Raw genomic sequence first — 24873 nt, 5'->3', positions numbered from 1 at the left:
GAGGAGCAAGGGGGAACTCTGGGGTCGCGGTTGCCAAGGATATTGGAGGGGACCCCTTTCGCGTCAACTGTTCGAGTTGTCCAGCAGATTCGGGTGGTTCCGCGTAAAGAGAGCATGGGCCTGGAGTGCCCGGCTATAGATCCGGCTGACCCAGCAAGGGTTGCAGTGATGCCGGTGCCGACAGAGGTATTGGGTGGTTTTGTGAGGCAGTGAAGGCGCAATGAGTCGGCGCTAATGGTCTTCATGTTGTTTGATTTTGGTTGAGAGGAATGGTTCCCTGTAACTTTGTGCGTTTTAGCAACTAAATCGTTGATACTGGTCTGTCCCAACTCGGGGCCCCAAACCGAGCGTTTGTCGCACGTTCCCAGTCCAAACGGCCCCCGTGTCTCAGGGGGCAACGAGTTACCGTCATGCTAACCCGGGGCGTGTTTGGGTCAGAGAACCTTGGTAGCCTGCTCGAATTCAGGCTGTCGCACGACAGAACTTTTTGGGGTTCCTGCCCTTTTTGAAGTCCCGAGAATAACCTTAGAAGGACACATGAACGATGCTAAACGAGGGATATCGGCAACGAGACGCGCTGATAGACAAGACACTAACCTAGCTAAGAACCAGACCCAACCAAAGCACCCTGAGGCAGCCAGTCAGTGATATCGAACGGACAACGGCAACAGACCGACAACCCCATACAAACCATACCGAGGGGAATAGTATATCACAAGTAGTAGTCACAAAATCACGCTGCCCCACTTCCAACCAACACCGTCACCCCCTCTTCTTCTTCTTTTTCTTTTTCTTCTTCTTCTACTGGGTCACCGGCAGGCAGTCATTCCTTTTCCACGAGTACCTAGCTCGAGGCGCCATATGCCTCGGTGACCTCCTTCCTGTACCTGTCGAGAATGCCCCTGCGGTTGAGCTTCTGGGCAGCTGTGACGAGGCCCTGCGGTAACTGTTAGTCGGGAGCACGCAAGAGGGGTTTTGCAGAGGGAAAAACGGGGAGGAGAGGGGGGAATGCTTACGTTTTGCGGAGTCCACTCGTCCTCCACAAGAACGACGCCCTCGATGATCTCGATGCCCGAGAGGCCACCAGCGCGGCCCGCGTTCTGGAGCTCCCTCAGGACGGCGCCTTGCAGCTTCTTATCATGGACCAGCGCCTCGAGGGTCTCGCCCTGGACGCCGATTGACGCGGCCAACTTCTTGAGCGCGGGCTCGGCCGGGACGATGATGGCGATGGGCTTGGCCTTGGAGATGTCGGCATAGATGCAAATGTTGGCCACGACGGGGGCCGAGCGGTAGATGGACTCGAGCTTCTCGAGCGCAATGTACTCGCCGTTGAGCGTCTTGACCAGGTTCTTCTTGCGGTCAATGATCTTGAGGTGGCCATTCCTGTCCCACTCGCCGATGTCGCCCGTCTTGAACCAGCCGTCCTCGGTAAGGGCCTCGGCCGTCTCCTTGTCGTTGTCGTAGTAGCCGGAGAGCACCGTGGGGCCGCGCAGCCAGATCTCGCCCTGGGGGTTCGGCTTGTTGGTGGCGAAGTATCCGGCGTCGGGGAAGTCGACCAGCTTAGCCTCGACAGAGGCCGTCATGGCGCCGATGGATTCCGGAGTCCACTCGAGCGGGTTCTGCAGCGTGCCCATGGCCGTCGTCTCGGTCAGGCCGTAGCCGATGATCATGGGGCAGATGGCCATGCTGATGAACTTCTGCGTCTCCTTGGAGACGGGACCGCCGGCGCTCAGGCACAGCTTCATGCGGCCGCCTGTCGCCTCCTTGATCTTCTTAAAGACGACGGCGTCCAGGACGCCGCTACCCGGAAGGCCCAAGGCCATCAGCCTCTCCTTGAGCGCCAATGCGCCCCAGAAGAGTCCTCGGACAACAGGGCTGCCGGCGTTGACCTTGGCAATGATGCCCTTCTTGACCGTCTCCCAGACGGCCGGGACGCCGATCAGGACAGTAGGCTTGAACTCGCGAATGTCGCCATTGCAGTTGCGTACCGATGCGTCGGAGAGCGTCTTGGGGTTGCCGTAGCCCAGGGTAGCGCCCCAGTAGATGGCGGCGTGCTCGAAGACGAACTCGAGAATATGCGCCAGCGGCAGGTACGTCAAAAGACCGTCTCCGGGTCCAATAAATTCCTCGACGATCGGGCTGGCGCCGGCAACTGCACGTGAAAGTTAGCTAGCTGCATCCGTGGGACGTCCGACAGCTTTCTGCCCATTTTGAAAAGGCAAAAAAAAAAAAAAAAAAAAAAAATCAAAAAAAACCTACCAGCCGCAACCACGGCCGCGTGCGTCACCGGCACACCCTTGGGCGTACCGGTGGAACCGGAGGTGTACATGATGCAGCAGAGGTCGTCGGGCCTGGGCGGAACCACGTCGACGGGGTTCTCCTCGCCCAACTTCCGCAGGTCGCCGAAGCTGAGGATCTTGATGTGAGGGTACGACTCCTTGAGCTTTTCGGCGTGATCCGGATTGAGCTGGTGCTGGTCGTTCCAGATGACGTGTTGAATCTCGGTGGCTACGGCGAGGACGCTGGTCAGGGTGGGCAGGAGATGGGGATCCAGGAAGATGGCCTTGGCCTTGGTGGCGACCATCGAGTACCGCAGGCCCTCCTCGCCCAGCGTGTCGTAGGCCGTGACGATGGGCATGCTCTGCGAGCCGGCGGCGTGGGCCATGGCCAGCCAGTTCTGGCTCGTGGCGGCGTAGATGTGAAGGCGGTCGTCCTTGACGAGGCCCAGCTTGCGCAAACCGGCACCGAGCTGGTGGGTCAAGCGCTCGTAGTCGGTGTAGCTAATGTACTCGTACGGGCTCATCTCGAAAAAGGTCCACGACTTCTCGACCTCGCGCTCCTCGCCGTTGATCACCTTCTTGACCATCTTCTTGTCCTGATGGGTCCGCAGCAGCTTGCGCGAGCCCATGCACTTGGCATTACCAAACTTGGCGACGCTCACGCGGACGAGCTCGTGGACGGTCGTGATCTCATCGTTGGGCTTGGTGTACAGGCCGTTGACGGCGAGGGGGTGCCTGCGAACGGGAGTTTCGCCTTCGACGGGTTGCTGGCCGGGCACCTCGACCGAGAAGGGAGGCGTCGCGCTCATGCGCGGAACCAAGTGCACCTGCTTTGCTGCCATTGCGGACGGCGTGGGAGTCGTGGGAACGAGGACTCAAAGCTGTCGGCTGCGGAAAGGAACAAGAGAAGATATCTGCGTTTCGAAAGGCGAAGGGGAAATAAAGAAAAAAAAATACCGGTCGAGCTTGGGAACCGGCTTTGTACCGCGGTTGCCTCGACCACTTACTCCGTACTTAGCAAGGGAAATATTGAACGACGAAGCAGATGGCTTCGGGTACCCTGCACTCGTCCGCTCTGTCGGGTATCCCGCGACTGAGCGAGCTAGTGTAAGCTGGCACGGATGACAGGGCGGGCGAAAAAGGGTAAAGGGTCGAGATTGAGGAAAATGGTTCGGAAACCTTGCAAAGGTCGACTGGCTCGGGATGGGAGCGACGAAGAAGGCCAGGGGTTTTTGGCAAGAACTTTAACTCACCCCAACAATGCGCCAACAAGCTCCAGCAATGCTCCAATTTGGGCAAAGCTCGGTGGCCCTGCAGCAGTTGCTCCACCATAGCAGGCCGTGCCAAGAGACCAAGATCTCCTCACCGTGTGGATATGCGGCAAGCTCGTCCAAACATCGGAAACTGGCCTGATAGAGCCGAAGGCTGGCGCGGGGTCGTGTGAAAAGGGGCCAATGGCTCCAGGGTTGACACTGTGCGTTCGTTAACTAGTGGTCCCGATTCCAGTCCGCCCCAACCTGTTTACGCAGTAGTTGCTGCGCTAGGGTCTCGGCCTTTCCCACGATACACTAATAGCAGCGGGCAGTGGTCGCAGTGGCGTTGCTTGGGCACGCCCATCACGAGGAGTCTAGGACCGGAGATGTAGTGTATAGTTAGATCACCTGCGGAGGTACGGATAAGACGGGCGCGGATCCCCATGCTGCGGAAACACAGAGCGCGTCACTGCCCGAGATAGGTGGTCAGCACCCCTTCCGACCTCCGCAGGTCTTGTTTACAGTCGCAGAGTGCCGTCCTGCGGATGGGTAGCATGCTATATAGTAAAGGTCCGAGCCACAGGATCAGACTGAACAACGAGGTTGCGATGCGATGCGATGCGATGCGATGCGATGCGTACGTATCGATATTATCCGTACAGTACATACATGCATACATGCACCATGGCAGGCCCGGGCAACGGCAAAACTGGGCGTCAACACACACACCAGGCATGCATAGTTAGAAGACGAGGAAGCCAACTGCCAACTGGCTCCGAGGCGTCCGCGACACAGCCGCAGCCGAGCAGTCAGGAGATGATGCAACCGAGTCTCAGCTGGCCATTCGAACCAGCGTTCGATCGGGCTCGGCCGACACGCTCGTTGACGGGAAGGTTGCCAACCACTCAGTTGCCAACTCTGTCCGGCTGCAGGCGGTAGGCAGCAGTTAACGTTACCCAGTGCAGCCACTGACACACACGTGCCACGGTAGCGTCTTGCGGCTGCTGTTGCTGCCGCTGCAGGAGGCCCGTCTATTATTTCCTTGGCGCTTCACCTAACTTAGTTATCTGCAGATTGCCCTGTGGTGCCTGGATTTTGCTTCCCCGCATTCCGTCCCATCCCGCACCGCTCTCCACCCGACTGCACGTCAGATCATGGATGGCACGGAGCAACGGAGGCTAGCTTGTAGTTCTCTTCTTGAGATGACAAGACGGGAAGACTTTGAGCGAGCTGTTGGAGTGTCAGTCGGACAGGCATGAGGATCGTAAAGAAAACCTACAAGGACAGGCGCATGATGATAAAGCTCCCTATTATTCCGTGCATACGTTACCCCTATTGCAGCGTAGTGCCGAGAGTGGGCTTCATTTGCAAACCGGAACCCTCGCACATTGCTGTTGTTGCGCGCGGTTGGGTTCGCTGAAGTCCAAGGGTGCAGGAGCCCACATACTAGTAGTTACTCCGGAGTACGGAATACTGTGTAAGTAACTCAGGTATGTAGTGTACGGAGCATGTAAATACCCGTGCCAATCGTTTTCCGCTTGAAACAAGTAGCTACCCTCGTAAGGCCCAGACCAGCCAAAATTGCCGCCGACCTCGCTGAGAGCTTCACCGCCCGCTCTGCCCATGATTGTCGGCCCGCCATCATTGGGCAGCGATGAACCGAAAACGACGAAAACGACGAAAACGACGAGAACTACGAGTATGAAACTGCACGGGTTCTTGGATGCGCTGGGCGCGCCGGTGCAGGACGCAGAGGAAGGTGGGAGAATCAAAATGCAAACGCACTTCCTTTCCTTGTCCGATTAGGTAGTGAGTGCATCGAACCATGCGCGAACCCGGGTTCGCGTCCCGAAACCCAAGAGAGGGGGGGGGGGGGGGGGGGGGGGGTGGGCCTTGGGGGCTTAGGGCCGAGGTACTATTCGCAGCAGAGGATATCCCGTTTAACACCTTCCATCTTAGAGACGTTCGAGCTGTTTGCGCAGGACCTGCCGTCGCAGAACCTCGGCTTCATCGATTCGAGAGCTACGACCCTCGAGCTCACCGTGGCAGGGCGAGATTTCAGCATCCACCAGTCTCCGGGCATTCTGTCCTCCAACCGTGCTGGCGGTACTACGGGAGCGGGTTCGTCATTTTCACTTTGCATTGGGAACTTCCCTTTTTTCTTCTTCTTTTCCTTCTTTTCCTTCTTTTCCTATTTTCTTTTCTTTTCCTATTTTCTTTTCTTTTCTTTCTTTCTTTCTTTTAAATTTTTTTTCGTTCTTTTCCCCTTCTTTATTTCTCTTGCCCCTTTTCATTCCCGCCTATGACCGTAAAAAGTAAAAAAGAAAAAGAAAAAGAAAAAGGTGATCCAAGTCCCACACTAACAAATCGACTTCCCCCCGGCCCCCGCGCTCCCTCGCCCAGTCGTCTGGAAGATCACGCCCCTCTTCGCAGAATGGCTGGCCTCGCCCGCCAACCCTTTCTTCGCCCACGGGGTCCTCTCGCCGTCGTCCCTGGCCGTCGAGCTCGGCTGCGGCATCGCCGGCCTCGTCGCCCTGCTCCTGGCCCCGCGCATCTCCCGCTACGTCCTGACTGACCAGCCCTACGTCGCCAAGCTGGTCGAGCAGAACGTCAGCGACAACTGGCCGGCCGCCTGCTCCGCCTCCGCCTCCACCTCCGCCTCCGCCTCCGTCTCCGGCAAGGCGGCGAGGCTGGCAGCTTCGACCCCGGCCGGCAGGGGCCGGGCCAAGGAGACCACCACCGCCGGATCGTCGGGCCCGGCCCGGGGGGAGAGGAGGATCCACTTTGCCCCGCTCGACTGGGAGACGGACCGGGTCACGGCGGCGCTGACCGGGTCGGGGGAGGCCAGGAGCTTCGACGTGGTCCTGGCCTGCGACTGCATCTACAACGAGGCCCTCGTCGACCCGTTCGTCTCGACGTGTGTCGACCTGTGCAGGCTCCGGGCAGCCGAGGAGGAGGAAGAGGAGCAGGAAGGGCAAGGCCTGGGCCCAAACCCGGGCAGGGAGCCTTGCGTGTGCGTGGTTGCGCAGCAGCTGCGGGACCCGCTCGTCTTCGAGGCCTGGATGACCCGGTTCGCCAGGTCCTTTCACACCTGGCGGGTGCCCGATCGGTTGCTGTCGGAAGGGCTGAGGTCGAATTCTGGGTTCGTGGTCCATGTCGGGGTGTTGAAGGATGATATTAGTCTCTAGATGCGATATGAGTTTGGTCACTATTATTATATTCCCGTATCCCTACTCAGACTGCCTAAAAAAAAAAAGAAAAGAAAAAGAAAAAGAAAAAGAAAAAAACGGAAAGAATTGAAAAAAAAACAGAGGAGGAAAAACCACCACCGTCTACCGCACACAGCGCTTCTATCTGTCTTGTATACTTGGTATTCACGCCATTATACCAACTCCCACCGTACCAGAAACGCGATGCTGTAGCCGCACCGCCCCTTCTTCCTCAGCCACTCCTCCTTGGTCAACCCCCTCGCGCTCTGCCCGTCTATCGTGTCGAACGCGACCAGGATGACCTGCTGGCCCGGCACCCCGAGGTGTCCGGCGTCCACGTCCACGTAGTACCAGAAGCCGTCGCTCTCCAGCGGTATGATGTCGTCCCTGCTCCCGCCCGGCCCGTTGATCTTCAGCCCGAACAGCATCTGCTCGCCCAGCCCGTTCTTCTCGGGCAGCCAGTGCTCGCACACCTTGGCAAACCGGAACCGCACCGTCCCGGCGCCGTTCGCGCTGATGCGGCGGCGCATCGGCGCGAAGTTGCCCTGGTCCAGCCCCTCGCGGGTGGCGTCGCCCATCCACTCGGCCGGCTCGTCGCCCGCGGGACCCATCATGTACTCCTCCCACGTGGGCCGGCGGCCGTCCCTGCGGTACCAGTGCCTGTCGTCGGCGGGGAAGTGGCGGTCGCCGAAGCGCTCGTTGCTCATGGTGAAGCACTCGGGGGCGAATCGCTGGTGGTACTGGCCGTTGCAGACCGCGCCGGCGCCCCAGCAGGCGTCGACCAGCTTCCACCGGCCGCCGTCGATGCGGACCGCGTTCCACGCGTGGCCCGTCGGGTCGCGCGGCGGCGGCGGCTGGCCGGCCCGGAGGGGGCGGAACCCGAACCCCTTGCCGTGGCCCGTCACCACGACGCACTCGAGGCCCGCGCGCGTCGCGATCGCCTCGTACACGCGCGCGTACCCCTCGCACACGGCCTTGCCCGAGTATATGGTGTCGGCGGGCGTCTGCCCGCGCGGGATGCAGTTGTTGAAGAAGCCGTGCACGTCGTAGACGACGTTGTGGTGCAGCCAGGTGAAGATGGCCCGCGCCTTGTCCGTGGGCGAGGGGAGCGGCGCACAGAGGACGTGGGCCAGGTGGCCGATCGGGTCGGCGTGGCGCGGGATGGACGAGGTCGGGTGTTGGGCTGCGAGCGCGTCCGGCACGGAGAAGTCGCGGCAGGGAAGGCAGTCCTGGCTCGGGGGCTGGGCCCGGGGGGCTGCCGCCGCAGCGACGCGATTTGCTACGGCATCGATCTCGGCGATGGTGGGCCGGGAGCTTAGGGGTATGGGAGGCGGTGCTGGAGGCAGAGATGGCTTGGACGCGCCGCCGCCGCCGCCGCCGCCGCCGCCGCCGAAACCACATTCTAACGCGGATTTTGCCGGGAAGCCGGCCGGCCGGGAAGGCGGCAGGCGCCGGGCTGGCAGGGCTGGTGGTGGCTCCTCCGGGGCCGCGACTGCCGGCGAATTGCCCGGCCTCGATGGGAGCCGGGGAGGCAAAGAGGGCTTGGGCGGCTCGGTTATGCGGCGGGGTGGGAGGGTCGGCGTCTCGCTCGCGGCCGGCTCCTTTGCCTTCGCCTCGAGCTCGCGCCGAGTTGGGGGCAGCGGCGGGAGCTTGGCTTGCTCAAGCGGCGGTGGGAGTCTCCTTGGGGTCTGCGTCTCCAACCCTCCGTTGGGGGCAGACCTGGTCTGGTTCAACGACAGGCTAGACACGGTAGACAACTGCGACACATCGGACGCGTTCGAGTTTCTCCTAACAGAAAGGGTCTGGGCAGAAGGTCGGCGAGCGGGCAGATTCGGCGGCGTCGCCTGTGGCGTTGCTAGTTGTGAGTTGCGCGATGGCAGCGGAGGGGCCCCGGGGCGGCCGGGGGAGAGATCGGGCGTCTGGTCGCCATTCTCTTGCCCCGTGGTACGCGGTGGAAGCGGCGGCGGCGGCAGCTTCTCCGAGACAATGCGGACCGGCCGCGGAGGAATTGACGGGCTGGCCCCGGCAGAAGGGGGCCGGGAGCCTGATGCGGCCTTGCTCACATCTTCGGTCAACGAGCGGACCGGTGGCGGTGGCGGTGGCGGCGGCGGAGGCGGAGGTCGTTTGCCAGCAGTCAATGGCGGGGCCTGGAAGTTCTTCTGCTGGTTGAGAGCAGCAATGCGCTCCGCGAGCGTTGTGAACCGTGGCTCTTCCGTGTCTGCCATTTCCCGGCGCTTGTTGAGGAATAGCTTGCAGCTCTCGGTGAGGTCTGCTGGGAGGGACTGTTAAGAAACCTTTTGGCTGTGCCGCTCACCTACCTTTGCTTGATGCAAGCGCACGCCTGGCCTCGGCTGGCTTTCAGATTCCGGCCGGAGTTTAGATCTCCAATCGAGATGGCCGGGGCGCGGCATCAACTCGCAACACTCAAACGCACTGGAGGATGTTGTGGGAAGGCTCAAACGGGGCGCGGTGATGGAAATGCAAGCAGGAGCAATGCAGGTGTCTGCCTGCAGCTGAACCTCGAATGTCGGCCTGCATGTGGAGAAATCGAGTCGTTCTGCTAGCCACGAACGACATATCAAAGCCAATTTGGCGACAAAAGGAGGGGAAAAAAAAGAAAAGAAAATCCCAAGAACAAAAACAATACGCCAAAGGGTCGACTGCCACAATCTGCCTCCTGGCGGAACCTTGTGTTTCAACCTCTTGGTCATTCCACACGTGCCTGATAGTATCCGTACTATGGTGGGATCGGTGGTTCGCCACTTTACCCCACAAGCTCCAGACCACCTGCTACGTACTACCCACTGGTACCTGTGCACTAGGGGTGGGGTCCCGGGAAACCACGACAGGAGACGAGTTGGCAGGTCTTTGGCCAGGAAACCTCACCAGCTCATGTGACAAATTGGCCACCAAAAACCACTTTTTCGTGACCTACGAATTACGTCGAGGACAGAGCGGTCCGCTTTGGCGAGAGCAACTCGAAAAAGACGGGGATCAGCGTGCAAGGCGCCCTTCAAGGCGGCCGTCTCCCTCGTGTCCCACCGGCCACGACGGCTCGCAGCTGAAAGTGTGAGCGAAAGATCAGACGAGTTCTCAGGATGGAAACGTGTATATAGGTGACCTGACCAAACCCCTTGTACTTGAGCTAACCAAACCCCCTGTTAAGCGAGCTCGCTTAAGCTGACCTAACCAGACCAAAACTGCCCACAAGCTCAAATTTTTTGGACTGGTCAGGTCAACTTCATCCCTCCCCACAATTCTTAAAAATTGCGCGATTTAAGCACTTTACAATGAATTCCGAAATGACTTAGCCAAACCGTGAAGACTAGCTGTTAGACTTGAGTATCCCTGAAACTGGTGTCTTTTAGGAGGTTAACCGCCAGCTAGCAATAGAGCTACAAAAGGAGGTCGAACGGTGCCCGGAACCGGGTTTGCTAGAGGAGCAACCTAGCCTGCTAAGTATAAAGGAGATAGTAAGCCTCTTAGAACTGTTTACAAATCGTTTTCAAACTAATTTAATAAGACGCCACAAATCTGGCAGATATCTGTAGAAAGACTTCCTAGAGTACCCTATAAGGCTACTCTAATAGTTAAAAAGGTAATCTTTATAACTAAGCTTCCTAAGTACCCCGAAACCTTAGAAGCGGGTATCTGCTATATTGTCTCCGCCCCGACCTGCGAACTTGATAACTTAAAGTCTATCTATAACCAGGTAAGCGATTCCGAATCGGTTTCGAACCGGTTTCGAACCGTTCCCTAACCCCTTCTTTATAGGTTTAGTATTATAAGAAGCGAATTGTAGCCCCGAAGAAGACTACCTTAGCCTATCTTGACAATGTAGTCTATCTATAGTCTATATACTAGCGTATTAGGGTCAGGGTTTATAAGTATCTAGATAAAGATATTTATAACCTTTCCTATATAAATATTACCCTAGAGATCTAGGACTAGATTACTAAGGTCCGTTTAGAAAGGAAAAGCTAGGGCCTTAAAGAAGAGGTAACTATATAAGTACTTCTAAACCCTTTTAGAATTGTTTCCTAACTAATTGGCTATTAGTTAGGTATAGGCTATAATATAGTCCTTTAAGAAGTAATAAGTATATTAAAACCCCTTGGCATTATATTATTAGGAGGTATACTAGAACTTAAATAGGGTATGTTAGCTTAACCTTTTAAGAAACGTTTCCTAACTAGTTATAGACTATTTCTAATACGCCCTAGTTTATTATCTGTTATAACTATTACTAGTTAGCTCTAAGTTAGTAGTACTATTAGTATATCATTTTATTAAAGTTTATACTATACTACTCTACTATCCTTTTAATTTTACGTAATAGTAGAGTAGATACCTGCTTTGAGAGTTGCTTTACTATAGATTCGACTATACGAAAACGAGTAATCTATAGTAAGTTTAGATATAATTCTTAAATATTTATAAACTGCTTTAGAACTAATTCCTACCTAGACTATAATCACCTATAAGGCCTAGGGAAGATAATAGTAATGCCCTATACCATTAGATAGAACCTCTATATTCTATTTAACCTTAAACGGATCCTATACCTTCTCCTAACCTTATATAGTATCTATAATTACCTACTACCTCTACTACGTAAGACCCCCGAAGCTATAGTCAATAGTATCCTTGGTCTGTTATAGAAGATTAATGACCTAGATATTATAGTCGGTTAGTAATAGGTTTAGAACCGTTTTAGAACTATTTACTAATCGCTTCTAAACTAAGTTAGTTTGCTATATAACCTAATAGTTAAGGAATTCTATAAGTTATATTACAAAAAGACTCTTATAGAAGTCTATACAAGCCTTATTAACCGGGATAGGATTGGTCTTATTATCTAGAAATATCGATCGATCTACTACCTATTAGGCTCCTCTTAGCTTACTACAATATACAAATAGTAGGTCAAGTATAAAGACCAGCCTGACAAGGTAAGTAGTTTATAACCGGTTTATAACTAGTTTATAATCGATTTACTAATATATCTCTATTACTTAGTATATCTAGTACTTCTTCGATAATAGTTATAACTTTATAATTATCTATTTCTTTTAGCAACAGGTCGAACTATTTAAAAAGGGAGTATTCGAGTCATTTAAACTCAATATAAACTATAAGCACCTTAGCTAGTTTAAAGACCGTAAGGTAATTTAGGGCACTTATTCATAGCAAGTCGAGCGCGGTAAGATTTTCCTTTAACTAGTTCCTAATCGCTTCTAAACTAATTCGGAAATAGTTATCCCTCTCGTTCGAATCCTTACCAATTCCGACAGCCTAGAGATATACGCCTATACCTTTAAGGTAGTCTTTAGGCTTTTCGAGCTCTAATATCAGTTTTCTATTCGATAGAGGCATCTCTATAGCTCTGGTCTAATTAGTATTACCATTGACCAAGACTATAAGGCACTTCTTGGTATATGGTTCTTAAACGCTTTAAAACCGCTTCCTAACCGCTCCTAAAAGGATTTACTAGGTACTTGTACGAAATTGACCTAGAACATAAGCCTTGGATATAGCATATAACACGAACGGTTCGGCTATACTATATTCACTTCTAGCGTAGGGTTGTTATAATTACAGGTGGCGAAACTGGTGACCAAGGGCCTAATTCAGACTTTACAAGGCTTATATAGCTCCTCGAATGTATAAATACCTACGACTACTAAGAGCTCTACTAGGCTTTTCTCTATAAGATTTCCTAACCTATTTTAAAGCGGTTTAGAATCGTTTCCTAACTAGTTATAAGCATATCCCCAAAAGTCGATCCGAGATTAGGCAAGATATAAACAGGCTCTAGCTATTATAGCAGGGCTTTATAGAGGGTATACCGATATACCGCTTTCTAACTAGGATACGATACAAAGCTATACAAACCATATTAAGGTCTTATACTAAGAGGCCTATTCTTAGAGTGGTCGCTACGTTAACCTCCTTTCTTATATTTAAAGGTAAGAACTACTTATAAACCCTTTTAAAATTATTTCTAAACTATATATTAACTAGTTTTATAGTAACAAAAAGCTCGACTATAATAAGCTTGCCGATTCGAAGATTGTCTTATAACATGGCTTACCTATAAGCTACACTACTCGAAATATTACAGTACGGTTTAAGCAGTCCTTTACACGAGATAGTAAGTATTTCTAGACTAGTTCTGAAACGTTTCCTAACCGTTCTAGAAATACATCGTAAACGCCGAGCCGAAGAACATTAAGCTATAATAGGGTCAAACCTCCAACTATCAACTAGCCTCCTTGAGGCTAATAGGCCCTTACCTTTACTATCCTAAGGATTAAGTATATCTACTAGCGAGGTAGAGGAACTCTCTGACTACTCGTCTTTAGGGGTTTTAATACGCTCACGAAGGTATATCACCTCTTAACCGTTTCTAAATCGTTCCCTAAACGCTTACGAATTATTTAGGAAACAACATACCTAAGCTCGAGGCAATAATCAAGGACTTAGACGAATATCTATAACAAACCTAGCAAATCAAGCAGCTATATAAGATATAACTAGGTCTTTAATAATGCCATTTCTTTCTAATCTACCTGACCTTGATACGTTACAGGCAATTAAACGTATTTAATAGGGTGAGATTAAACGGTTAAGGTTAGAGCTAGAGCTACGAGGACAACAGAGTAAGGAAAAAGATATATAATTAGGGATATTTTAGTATTATATATAGAATGGCTTTAGAATCGATTCTAAACTAATCCCTAATATTACATACTTTAATGTTAAAAAAGTTAGGTTTTTGAGAAACGAAGTTAGGAAAACCGCCAAAACCCCTTAGATAGAACTCTTTCTTAATGGCTTCCGAACGCCTTCCGGAACGTTCCGGAAAGCATCCTAGAGGCCTTGGGAACCCCTCCTGGAGGCGTTAGGGAACGGTTCGTAATCGCTCCTGAAAGGGTTCTATCTAAGGGGTTTTGGCGGTTTTCCTAACTTCGTTTCTCAAAAACCTAACTTTTTTAACATTAAAGTACGTAATATTAGGGATTAGTTTAGAATCGATTCGGAACTAGTTACCCTTAGTTAATTATTAGACCATTTTAAGGACCGACGTTAGTTATTAGGTTTACCCTAACCCTTGCCTGAACCCTAACCCTAATCCTCTACTTATATACTTATCTTTAATTGTAAGCCTAAAGGCTATTTTAATTTAAATTCTTAATTTTAAATAATATGTAAGATTATTATACTAATTTAAATCCTTTATTATAGCTATATTAGTTTATTAATATTAATTTACAATAATAATAATATTATTGTTATAATTCCTTTATTATTATATTAAAGTATATTAGACCTTCTATAGTTAAATATAAAGAAAACTATATTATATAGGCTAGATAAAAACCTCTATCCTTTATAATAATATAAACCATTTTTACTTATTATATTTAATTTCTTATATTTACTTTACTATATATCTTTTACTAGATTTATCTTATTATACTTACTTTAATATATTTATCTTACTATATATATCTTACTATATTTGTCTTACTTAACTTACCTTATTATATCTATCTTATTTTACCTACTTTATTACATTTACAATATTATATTTATCTTATTATACTCACTTTATTATATATATTATTTTATTTACTTTATTATACCTATATTATTATATCTAGTTTTTATATAATATATTATATATATTTAATACTCTTTAAATTTATAATAATAATAATAATATATCCTTTAAAATTTTATATATCTATTTTATATAATATTTATTTCTTTTTACTTTATTTATTTATAATATTATTATATTTAACTTATATAGTTATTAACTATATAATTATTCTTACTATATAATATATAATAAAGAAAATAAAACTTAAGTAAAAATTAAACCTTATTAATAAATCAAGATTTATTAAGTATTTAAATAGTTTATAAATGGTTTAAAACCATTTATAAAACTATCTTAAAATACTTACTTATCGCCCTCCATTTCCTCTCCATTACCCTTACCATCCTCTATCTCCTTACCCTCATCCTAGCCCTCTTGACCCTAGCTATCCTCTTCAATACCTACTTCTAAGGCCTCCTCCTCTACCTCTTCCTTTACCTCCTTAACCCAATACACTCTAAAGTGTTACAGTATATAGCTATCAGTAGGTTAGATCTAACAGACCTACCAACAGGGATAATAAGCCAGGGGTTATAGACATGTATTTAGACAGTATCCCTAAGTACCTCTAACACTTAGAAGAATCAACACATCTTATTACTACTTCTATAGACTATACCAGTTAGTCTAGGAGTACCGCCTATAGCGCGAATACCGCTATAGTATCGTATCTTATAGCTAGTCCGAGCTATAGTCATTTATAGCTATCGAGCTATAGCAAGTGGTACCTACTACCGGTTCGAATCTGCGATCTTCGTTACTATTCGCGTTCGAACGCCATAGGAGACCATTTGCCCGAGTCAAGTAACTATATCCCTCTGCTCCGAACAGACGCCTAAACAGTCAAAAACGACGGTAACACTAATACTATCAAGAACCGATAAACGAGTCTAAACTATGGCAAGCGCGTTAGACCTACCGCTTCGTTGTTAGGAACGCCTACTAATGTTAGGTTTAGAAGCTCTCTCTAATAGACCTTCGACTCCTTAAGCTGGTAGCATCTCTCGAGGAGGCCGATAACTACTCTACTTACGCTTAGGACTTCTACGACCACCCGATAGACAAGGATTACCTAGAATCCTAGACTCTTAACGACTATACCCCAAAAGGACTTGTTAGGCACTTTGTAAGACTCCTTCCCTAGCTTTCGAACGAAGCTCTTATTCTACTGTTACCACTAGTAGCGAGAACTATACCGGAAGTGCGAGTTTAGGAGGAAAGCTAGTATAGGGGACCCTTAGAGACCCCGAAAACGCTAAGTCCTAAAGACCTAGTCTAGCAATTTACTATACCGCCGGAAACCGCCTTATAAAGGATAACTCTACCTATAGGCCTACCGGATCTGCTAGAGACCCTAAGGCCTGAGCTAAACCTAATAGGTCCAAGTAGATAAGGTGACTAGATATTAAGTAGAACTGTTAGGGCTACTTAATCTATAATTATAACTAATATACTAAGGGAACTTCTAAAAGGGGAAGAACCCTAGTAAGGGTTATTATAAAATCTCTAGCTAATAGTCTAACTAATAGAAGGATCGCTAATAATAACGCTAATACTAGCAAGGGATAACCCTATAAGGGGATATATACCCCTCTTACTACTAGACCTAATAGAGGAAACGATTATAAGATGTTACGATTTGGCCACATAAGGCGACCCGACAAGGCACATAGAACCGATCAGGAACCATAAGACCTAAGGACCAATCAGAAAGTAATCGTAGTAATTGCACTTCGATCAAGGCAAGCACCCGAATAATAATCAAAGGATCGTAGCAGCGATCACACGATCGGAATCTAAGGGGGAACACTTAGGAATAAGGGAACCAGACAAGTATATTAGATAGCTAGTCACTCGTTCTAGTAGGCTCTAGAGTTTACCAGTGATAGTAACTCACAATCACAATACTCCTAATAGTATCGTACTACTATAAGAGACAACTCTATTATTATAAACCCTTTGGCTTTACCGAATCCCTTAGACGACCTGTACGCTTGTCCTACGCCACTTACCTTCGTCTAAACCCTTTTAGAAGAAGTCTAAGTTAGGTTTGTTACACGTTGCTATTACTCCCTTTGTTCTATCATGGTTTAGAACGGAGGTAACTTCGACCTCGATATCGATATAGCTATTAGCGTTACGGCCGAATAGCTACTTGCCTAGCTTAGTTAACTCTAGTAGCGAATCTAGGAGTTAGACTAGAGAGACAAGGCTGCTTAAGCTCGAATCAAGGAACTCGAGAACGGCGAAAAGTACTTGTAGAAACTGGTTAACGAGGCCTATACTAAAATCAAGACGCTCGAGAACGCTAAAGTAAGCCGTATTAAGATTGAACCGCCTGGCAAGTATAGAGGAACCAAGGAGGACCTTATAGGGTTTTTAACTAACCTCCGATCCTACTTCCGGCTTAATGATAACAAGTTTCTAGATAATAAAGCTAAAGTCCTCTATATAACTACGAGACTAGAGGGTAAGGTACTTCGATAGTTTAAACCTATATAGAATGACTATCTTACTAAGGAAGACGAAGACGACTAAGACGCGTTTACGTAAGTAGTCTTTCGATCCTACGACTATTTTGAAGAAGAGCTTCGGAAGGTTTTTGGCGACAAAGACAAGAAGATTTACGTGTAAGAGAGACTTGCTAATCTCTGATAGACCAAATTAGTAGCCTCCTATGCTATATAGTTTAGATAGGATATACTTAAGTCTTAGCTTAATGATAAAGTATTAATATAACTATTCTATAATAGCTTAAAGGAAAAGGTTAAAGATAAACTATATAAGTATAACCGGCCTAAAACTCTAGACGAATATATTATATAGGCTATTAGAATCGATGATTAGCTCTATATATAGGAGTAATGGAAATAAGGTTAAATAAATAGAACTATAGTTAAGGCTAATAATAAGAGAAAGCGAGCGTATATTAGTACCTTGTATAGAATATATCCTAGAGCAATAGATATAGATGTAGTATAGAAGTAGGATAAGAAGAAGACGGCTAAAGACAAGTCTAACGCTACCTACTATAACTATAGAAAGAAAGGATACTATAGGTAAGAATATCAAAGCCCGAAGAAAGACTAGAAACCAGTCCCGGGAAAGGAAACTACAGTTATTAACAAGACTAAGGATATCATCGAAGTAGTAACTACGAGCTACAAAGATAAGGATAGCGATATGGATAGTCTCGAATATAATAACAATAGCGAAAGCAAATAGACACCGTACTCTAAACTAGTTACTATAGACCTGGAAATAGGTATTGCCGAATAGGATACGGTAGGGGAGTATACGCTACCGATTTCGATTCTCCTAGCCTTGAGGTAGTAGGGTTTTGCAGTCACGTAGAGGCGGGATAGATCGTAGACAACCGACACCTAAGGAGTTAACCAACCTAGACCAAATATCCTGTTCCTTTAGGAACGGATCGAATAGTACCGTAACAAAGTTTTCCAGCTTAATACGGAGTTATACGAACGAGATAGACGCCTGACTCGACTTGCCTAATAGAGCGATAAGATAAGAGATAAAATAAGGGAACTCTAACGTATCTTAGAAACTATTAAAGGGGAATAGCCTATAATGTATAATAGACCTAATAGTTATACCAAGTACTTTAACAATTAGTAACTTAGTTATAACGTATAGAACCCCGAGTATCAGTTTATATATACGAACCATAGAAAAGACGAATGTATATAGGAAAGCTATTAGAAGAAATATCCCTACCTTAGTATTAGGGTACCTATAGTCTATATATAGTAGGAAGGATTCGGAAAAGAATTCTAATATCTTCTAGGTGACGTTACGTAACTATACCCTTGATATAAGGTATATATACAAGTGCCCTAGTTCTAATATATAGTATACAAATACCGATACTACTTCTATAACAAATTTGAAAACAATTATTAGCCGACCTAACAGGAAAACGGGGACGGAAGTTTACGCCTTATGGAATAGGTCTATGACACGGGAAACAGAGCGGCCAAATTACTCTAGAAGATCGAAACCCGGAGTCTAGAAGGCATTACGGTAGTTCTAAGACGAGCCTAGCCTAGGTACTACGGAATAGGACGAGACATATAGGACTTATACTAGAGTAACGATTGTCTTTATCACGAGGACGAAAAGAAATCGCGAATTCGGGAGCTTTAGATAAAGCTATAGACTATATGACGAAAAGTAGAACGGACCTAATAGTAGGAAGCTATAAGCATTTAATGGCTTATGGAAATAAGTACGATCGACGAAGCTGCTATTAGCTAAATAGTCGAAGAGGTTAGTACTAACCTAGGAAACGGGTTAGGGCCCTTCGAGGGGCCTGAAAATCATTAATGCCTATATAGCGGCGAGTGATAGTATAGTATAGGAGGAACTAGCGTAAGAGACTACTATATCGAGACCTTTTGGCAGAAATATAGGAAATTGCTATAATCTTTGGACGACGATAGTAAGACAAGCGACTATAGATAATGGTATAATAGAAGTAGTACGAAATACTTATATTAGTAGATAGTAGAGTAGAGATAAACCTAATTTTGCCAATACTTGTAAATTAGCTATAGATACCCTAGAGAATAAAACGGAAGCATAGTATAGTCAAAGGGCTATTCCCGATATAATAGATATATAGGGAGACTAAACTGATCGATATCACTATAGTAGGGAAGATTATAGTAGTTATATTTAGTATTATAGACATAGGTAACGATAAAGATATAATATTAGGGTTATTATAGTATAAAGATTATAACCTAGATATTAGCTAGAAGAATAGTAGTTACCTATAACCCTAGACGGAGTTATATTCAACTAGTATAATAGGAAGCGCATAAGGATCACGAGCAGACGATACTTAAGGAAAGGTATATCCTATAGATCTACCGTAAGAGACGGGTAGTGGTAGACAGACCACTATAGACTCTAGAAGAAGTAGTATAACGATACTAACGTTACGACAGGAGGAACGAGCTAAACCGCCGATAGCTGTTCTCTCCGTTAACAAATGCGGAGTATTATAATTAGAGTAGTAGGTTGAGACAGGAGAAATCGCTAGCATCGCTATAGACAGAACCAAGTTCGTATACTATTAGAAAACAGAGAAACGAGACAAGACTAGGGAAGTACCGAAGGAGTATAAGGGATATCTAGCATTCGAACCGAAGCATCTAGAAGGATTACCAGAACACGGCCTATAGGATTACGAGATCAAGCTTAAGGAAGGAGCATGACTAAAGTTCTTTAAGATCTACTATATAAGCTAGACATAGAACGAAGAACTTAAGCGATATCTAGAGGAGAATCTTCGAAGAGGATATATCCGCCTATCGATATCGTTAGTAGGCTACCTAATCCTGTTTGTGCCTAAGAAAGACGGAAAGTTACAGTTATATATTAACTATCGGTAACTTAATAAACAGACTATGAAAAACCGATACCTGTTACCGCTGATCTTACGGCTCCGAGATTAGTTAGTAGGAGCCTAATATTTTACGTGTCTTGACTTACTATCGGCCTATAACTATATATAGATCAAAGAAGGCGACGAGTAGAAAACGGCCTTTAGGATACCCTATAGCCACTATAAGTACCTTGTTATACTATTCGGACTTACGAACGTACTAGCAACGTTCTAAGCCCTGATTAATCAAGCAATCCGACCCTTTCTTGATAAATTTGCGATATATTATCTTAATAACATACTTATCTTCTCTAAGACAATAGACAAACACCGGAAGTACGTAAAAGTAGTACTAGACGTATTATACGCGTATAAGCTATTAGTTAATAAGGAAAAAAGTGAATTCTACGTTAGGAAAACGGTGTTTTTAGGATACGAGATATCCCTAGGACAAATTCGGATAGAACCTTCAAAGGTTAAAGCTATCAAGAACTGGCTACAACTAACGTTAGTTACGGAAGTACAAAGTTTTATCGGGTTTGTAAACTTCTACCGGATATTTATTAGGAACTTTAGAGCGATTATATAACTATTATACAAACTTACCAAGAAGAACGCTAAGTTCTAATAGGAAGAGCAATACGAGCAAGCATTTACGTAGATTCGCGACGCTATTACCGAGGATCTAGTACTAGTACTACTAGACCCTAAGAAGCTATTTGAGGTAGAAACGGACGCTTTAGACTACGCCATTAGAGGATAGTTAGGATAATAAGACAAATAAGGGAAGCTATATCCTATAGCCTTCTTTTTAAAGAAACTCGACAGACTACATCTTAACTATCTAATCTATAACAAGGAATTACTTGCGATTATTAAAGCTTTTAAGGAATAGCGACTATACCTTAGCGGTATAATTGAACTAATATAAGTATATATAGATTATAAGAACTTATAATACTTTATAACGACAAAGGAGCTTAACGGACGACAAATACGATAGGTAGAATTCCTTATGGAATTTAACTTTAAGATCCGCTACAAGAAAGGCAAAGAGAACGTACGAGCGGACGCTTTAAGCCGACGGACAGATTATACGGAAGGACGAACGGAAACAACGCCACCGTTATTTAAGGAACAAATAGACGGAACGCTATATTACGAAACGTAGATACCTATAGAAGATGATCCACTTGACTCGTTCCTAGAATGTTACGTAATCTTTCGAGAAGAAAGGATTAACGAGGTACGGTATTAAGTAGCACCTAGACTAGTAGTACCTAGCAGAGTGGAGAAAAAAGATGGAAAACTCTGGTACCGAGGCAAAGTATATATCTATAACAAGGATTAGTAGCTGCGAATGATTCAAGAACTCTACGAGTCGAAACTCGGAGGATATAAAGGAGTTACGAAGACCGTCGTACAAGTCAAGAAACATTACGACTTTCTATAGTTAACGGTATAAGTTAAGGAAGTTATATAGAGCTACGACATCTGTAATCGAAGCAAGACGGCACGATATAAGCCATATAGGCTACTTTAGCCACTGCTAACAGCTGATAAACTATAGAGTTTAGTTACGATAGACTTTATTACAAAGTTACTAGAATCTAAGGATATAGCTATAGGAGTAATCTATGATAGTATTCTTATTATAGTAGATCGCCTAACTAAATAGGTATACTTCTTTCCCTATAAGAAGTCTTAGATAGCTAAATAGCTAGTAGATGTAATCTATTGGTAAGTTATATTAGTATACGCTTAGCTATAAGAATAGATCACCGACAGAGACACCAAGTTCGTATCAAAGTTCTGGCAAGCATTAATATAATGATTAGGCGTTAATAGCAAGCTGTCAATAGTATATTACCTATAAACCAACGGACAAACAGAGCGATTAAACTAGGTTATCAAGTAATATCTCCGCTTTTATATTAACTACTAACAAGATAACTAGGTCATACTATTGCCAATAGTATAACTCGCTTACAATATAATACCGACAGAAACGACTAAAGTCATACCGTTCTTTATAAACTACAGATATAAAGCAGACCTTAGGTAAGGACTAGAGGTTATAGTACCAAGAGCGGCAGTTAAAGTAGAACAGATATACGTATTATACGAGAAGCTTAAAAAGGAGCTCGAGTTTGTCAGAACTAGAATAAAGAACTACTACGACAAATATAGGCTCGAGGGACCTCGCCTAGAGAGGGGAGATAAAGTCTATCTGATCGTACAAAACCTATAAACCAAACGACCAAGTATAAAGCTAGACTTTAAGAAGGTCAGACCCTTCATTATCAAAGAATGAATTTCGACATCTAACTACCGACTATTGTTACTATTATCTATATAACTACAGACGGATATTTTTTATATTTCACTTCTCGAACTAGCGCCAAAGAACGCTAAAATCGCTACAAACATCGAAGCGGTAGATAAAGAGGAAGAATAGGACGTCAAAGAAATTCTAGATTTACGTATTATTAATAGGGAACTGTAGTATCTGGTTAAATAGCTTGATTTTAGACTAGAAGACAACTTATAGGAACTAGTTAAGAACCTAAATTGCCCTAAGAAACTTTAGCAGTTCTACTAGAGGAACCCTGATCGACCGAAAGCGATAGACCCGAAACCAAACCAAAATTGGCTAGCAAGGACAGATCTAAAGGAACTTCTAGATATATAGAATCCCAAAGCTATCCGAAATTAGTAGACAAGCGAGACGGGGTCAAAGAAGACGTAGTAACCCTAGAAGCCTCTATTACTATTGCTACTTTAGCCTCCTTATGTTCTACTCGCTCTAACTCCTCTACACTATCGATACCCCGAGTAATAACTCTTATTATCTTCTTAAACTATATTTGTTTCTATTTCCGAAGACGAAGGACCTGCTCCTTAGCAGCTATAAGCTCATCCTCAAGTTTTTGATACTAAGCCGTAATAGACCGAAGCTAAGTAGGAGAAATACTAAGAACGTTATAATTCGAACGCTTATTACAAACGTACTCTATATATCAAGAAGAATCACTTTTCGAAACCTTATATAAACTAAGGCCTTTAGACTCGTACGGCGTATAAGGACGTATCGTTAAAAGATTATTCGAGGAAAGAATTATAGCCAGAAGATAGTTAGTACGAAGAGTCGACGTAGCAGGCTTAGACTTCGACTTCTTTCTTACACGATTAGTTATCTTAATGACATTATAGAAGAAGAAAGGAGGGGGATGGAGGAAACACGACCATATATAAGAAGGGGGGGGTATAAGCGCTATTTGAAACGGACCTAAGTCTTTTGAGGACAAAAGACCTAAGGGAGGGGTATCATATCACGATTTGGCCGTATAAGGCGACCTGACAAGGCATACGGAACCAATCAGGAACTACAAGACCTAAGGACCAATCAGAAAGTGATCACAGTGATCGTACTTCGATTAAGGCAAGCACCCGAATAATGATCGAAGGATCGTAGTAGCGATCATACGATCAGAATCTAAGGGGGAACACTTAGGAATAAGGGAACCAGACAAGTATATTAGATAGCTAGTCACTTGTTCTAGTAGGCTCTGGAGTTTACTAGTAATAGCAACTTATAATTATAGTACTCCTAATAGCATCGTACTACTGTGAGAGACAACTCTGTTGTTATGAACCCTTTGGCTTCACCGAATCCCTTAGACGACCTGTACGCTTGTCCCGCGCCACTTACCTTCGTCTGAACCCTTTTAGAAGAAGTCTGAGTTAGGTTCGTCATATAAGACTATTTTAGAGGGTAATAGTTAGACTTCTTTAGAACGTTATAATTAATTAAGTAGATATTAGTTCCCCTTAGCTATAGCTAGTATATATAGCGCTATAATTAGCGACGGACTAAGCCTAGAAGATTATCGATATTAGCCTACTTTAGCTAGATACCGACCAAAAGATTATAAATAGCTAGCTAATCTTCTATTATAAGAAGATCTATTATTATATTAATACTAATCTCTAGATCGAATGTATCTATAATACGGTTAGAGGAAACATTTCTAAGGAGCTTCTCCTATAAAATGACCTATAGGTATTATTCTATAGGTTAGCCTTATAATAATATAAGTAATAACTATTATTAACTAAGAAGGAGACCTTATACCTAAGTATAGAGATATAGCTCTAGAGGATTAAGGAATAATTTAATATCTAGTTTAACTAGGTAGGTTAATAGCTAGTTTAGAATAGCTATACCAAAGATAACCTAGCCTTAGGTAAATCTATCTATAAATTTACTATAGACCTCTTCTACTATATCTAAGTCTAGGGAGACAAGATAAACTACTAGCTTCTAACCAGACTTTAGTTAGCAATAACTCCCTTACTCTATAAGCTCTGCCCTAAGCTATATAAGATAGATACCATTGACTAATACCTCCTCTATACCTCTAAAAAATAGGAAGCTCTTTTAGAGGAACTTAAAGCTAAAAAGAGGTTAAGGAAGGTAGCTATATTTAATATCGATAAAACCTTAGATAGGCCTAGTAATAGTAATAGCAATAATACTAATAAGGAATAAGCCAATTGGTTACGTACTAACCCCTAAAAGGGTAGTTAAGGTTAGTAGTACTAGACTAACCATTATAGGAAAAGGGAGGAATAGAAATATAGGTATCTCCTATAAGAGGAGCGATTCTAAAGCCGTAACTAGGAGTCTTAACCAAAGGAATATAACGACCAAGTTAGAAATAGCTACCTATAAGGTACTAGAGCCTAGGAAAAAGGTAGATATAGCGACCAAAATCCCTACTTTAGACGGTTCTACTACTATAGCTAGAAGTATATTAATAAGGATAGTACTTACTACTACTATAATACTATAGTAGTATCTAGTAAGGACAAGAAAGCCAAAGCCGAATATAAGGAGCTTAAAGCTACTAGCTATCTCCTAATTAGTAACTATAAATCCGAGACTAATAGAGATAATAGTAATAGAGAGGTATACTTCCTTAGTACCGCTAAGGAAGACTATATCTAGGAAGATAGCAATGTCTATAGGCTTTGTAAATAGTCATTCGCA

General features: G+C 45.4%; 2 protein-coding genes across 2 annotated transcripts; both read right to left on the bottom strand.

Moving 5' to 3' along the window:
* Positions 1-844: 844 nt before the first annotated feature.
* On the bottom strand, positions 845-3121 carry P884DRAFT_200975 (uncharacterized protein; the record flags this gene model as incomplete). The annotated part of the gene is made up of 3 exons (XM_069438330.1): positions 845-937; positions 1017-2152; positions 2260-3121. 3 exons carry the CDS (start codon positions 3119-3121, stop codon positions 845-847), a joined length of 2091 nt encoding a protein of 696 aa, XP_069297324.1.
* Positions 3122-6617: 3496 nt separating this feature from the next.
* Positions 6618-9115, bottom strand: P884DRAFT_308067 (uncharacterized protein; the record flags this gene model as incomplete). Its single annotated transcript, XM_069445145.1, has 2 exons — positions 7165-9115; positions 6618-6714 (listed from the first exon to the last, which is right to left on the bottom strand). The coding sequence occupies exons 1-2, from the start codon at positions 8964-8966 to the stop codon at positions 6618-6620; spliced, it is 1899 nt and encodes a 632-aa protein (XP_069297323.1). The 5' UTR covers positions 8967-9115.
* Positions 9116-24873: the final 15758 nt, after the last annotated feature.

Source organism: Thermothelomyces heterothallicus (assembly GCF_042370625.1).
Source record: "Thermothelomyces heterothallicus CBS 202.75 unplaced genomic scaffold P884_scaffold_12, whole genome shotgun sequence".
In the NCBI taxonomy this organism is placed as follows: domain Eukaryota; kingdom Fungi; phylum Ascomycota; class Sordariomycetes; order Sordariales; family Chaetomiaceae; genus Thermothelomyces; species Thermothelomyces heterothallicus.
Note: the sequence above shows the minus strand (reverse complement) of the source record. Positions and strands in the feature narration are given on the sequence as shown.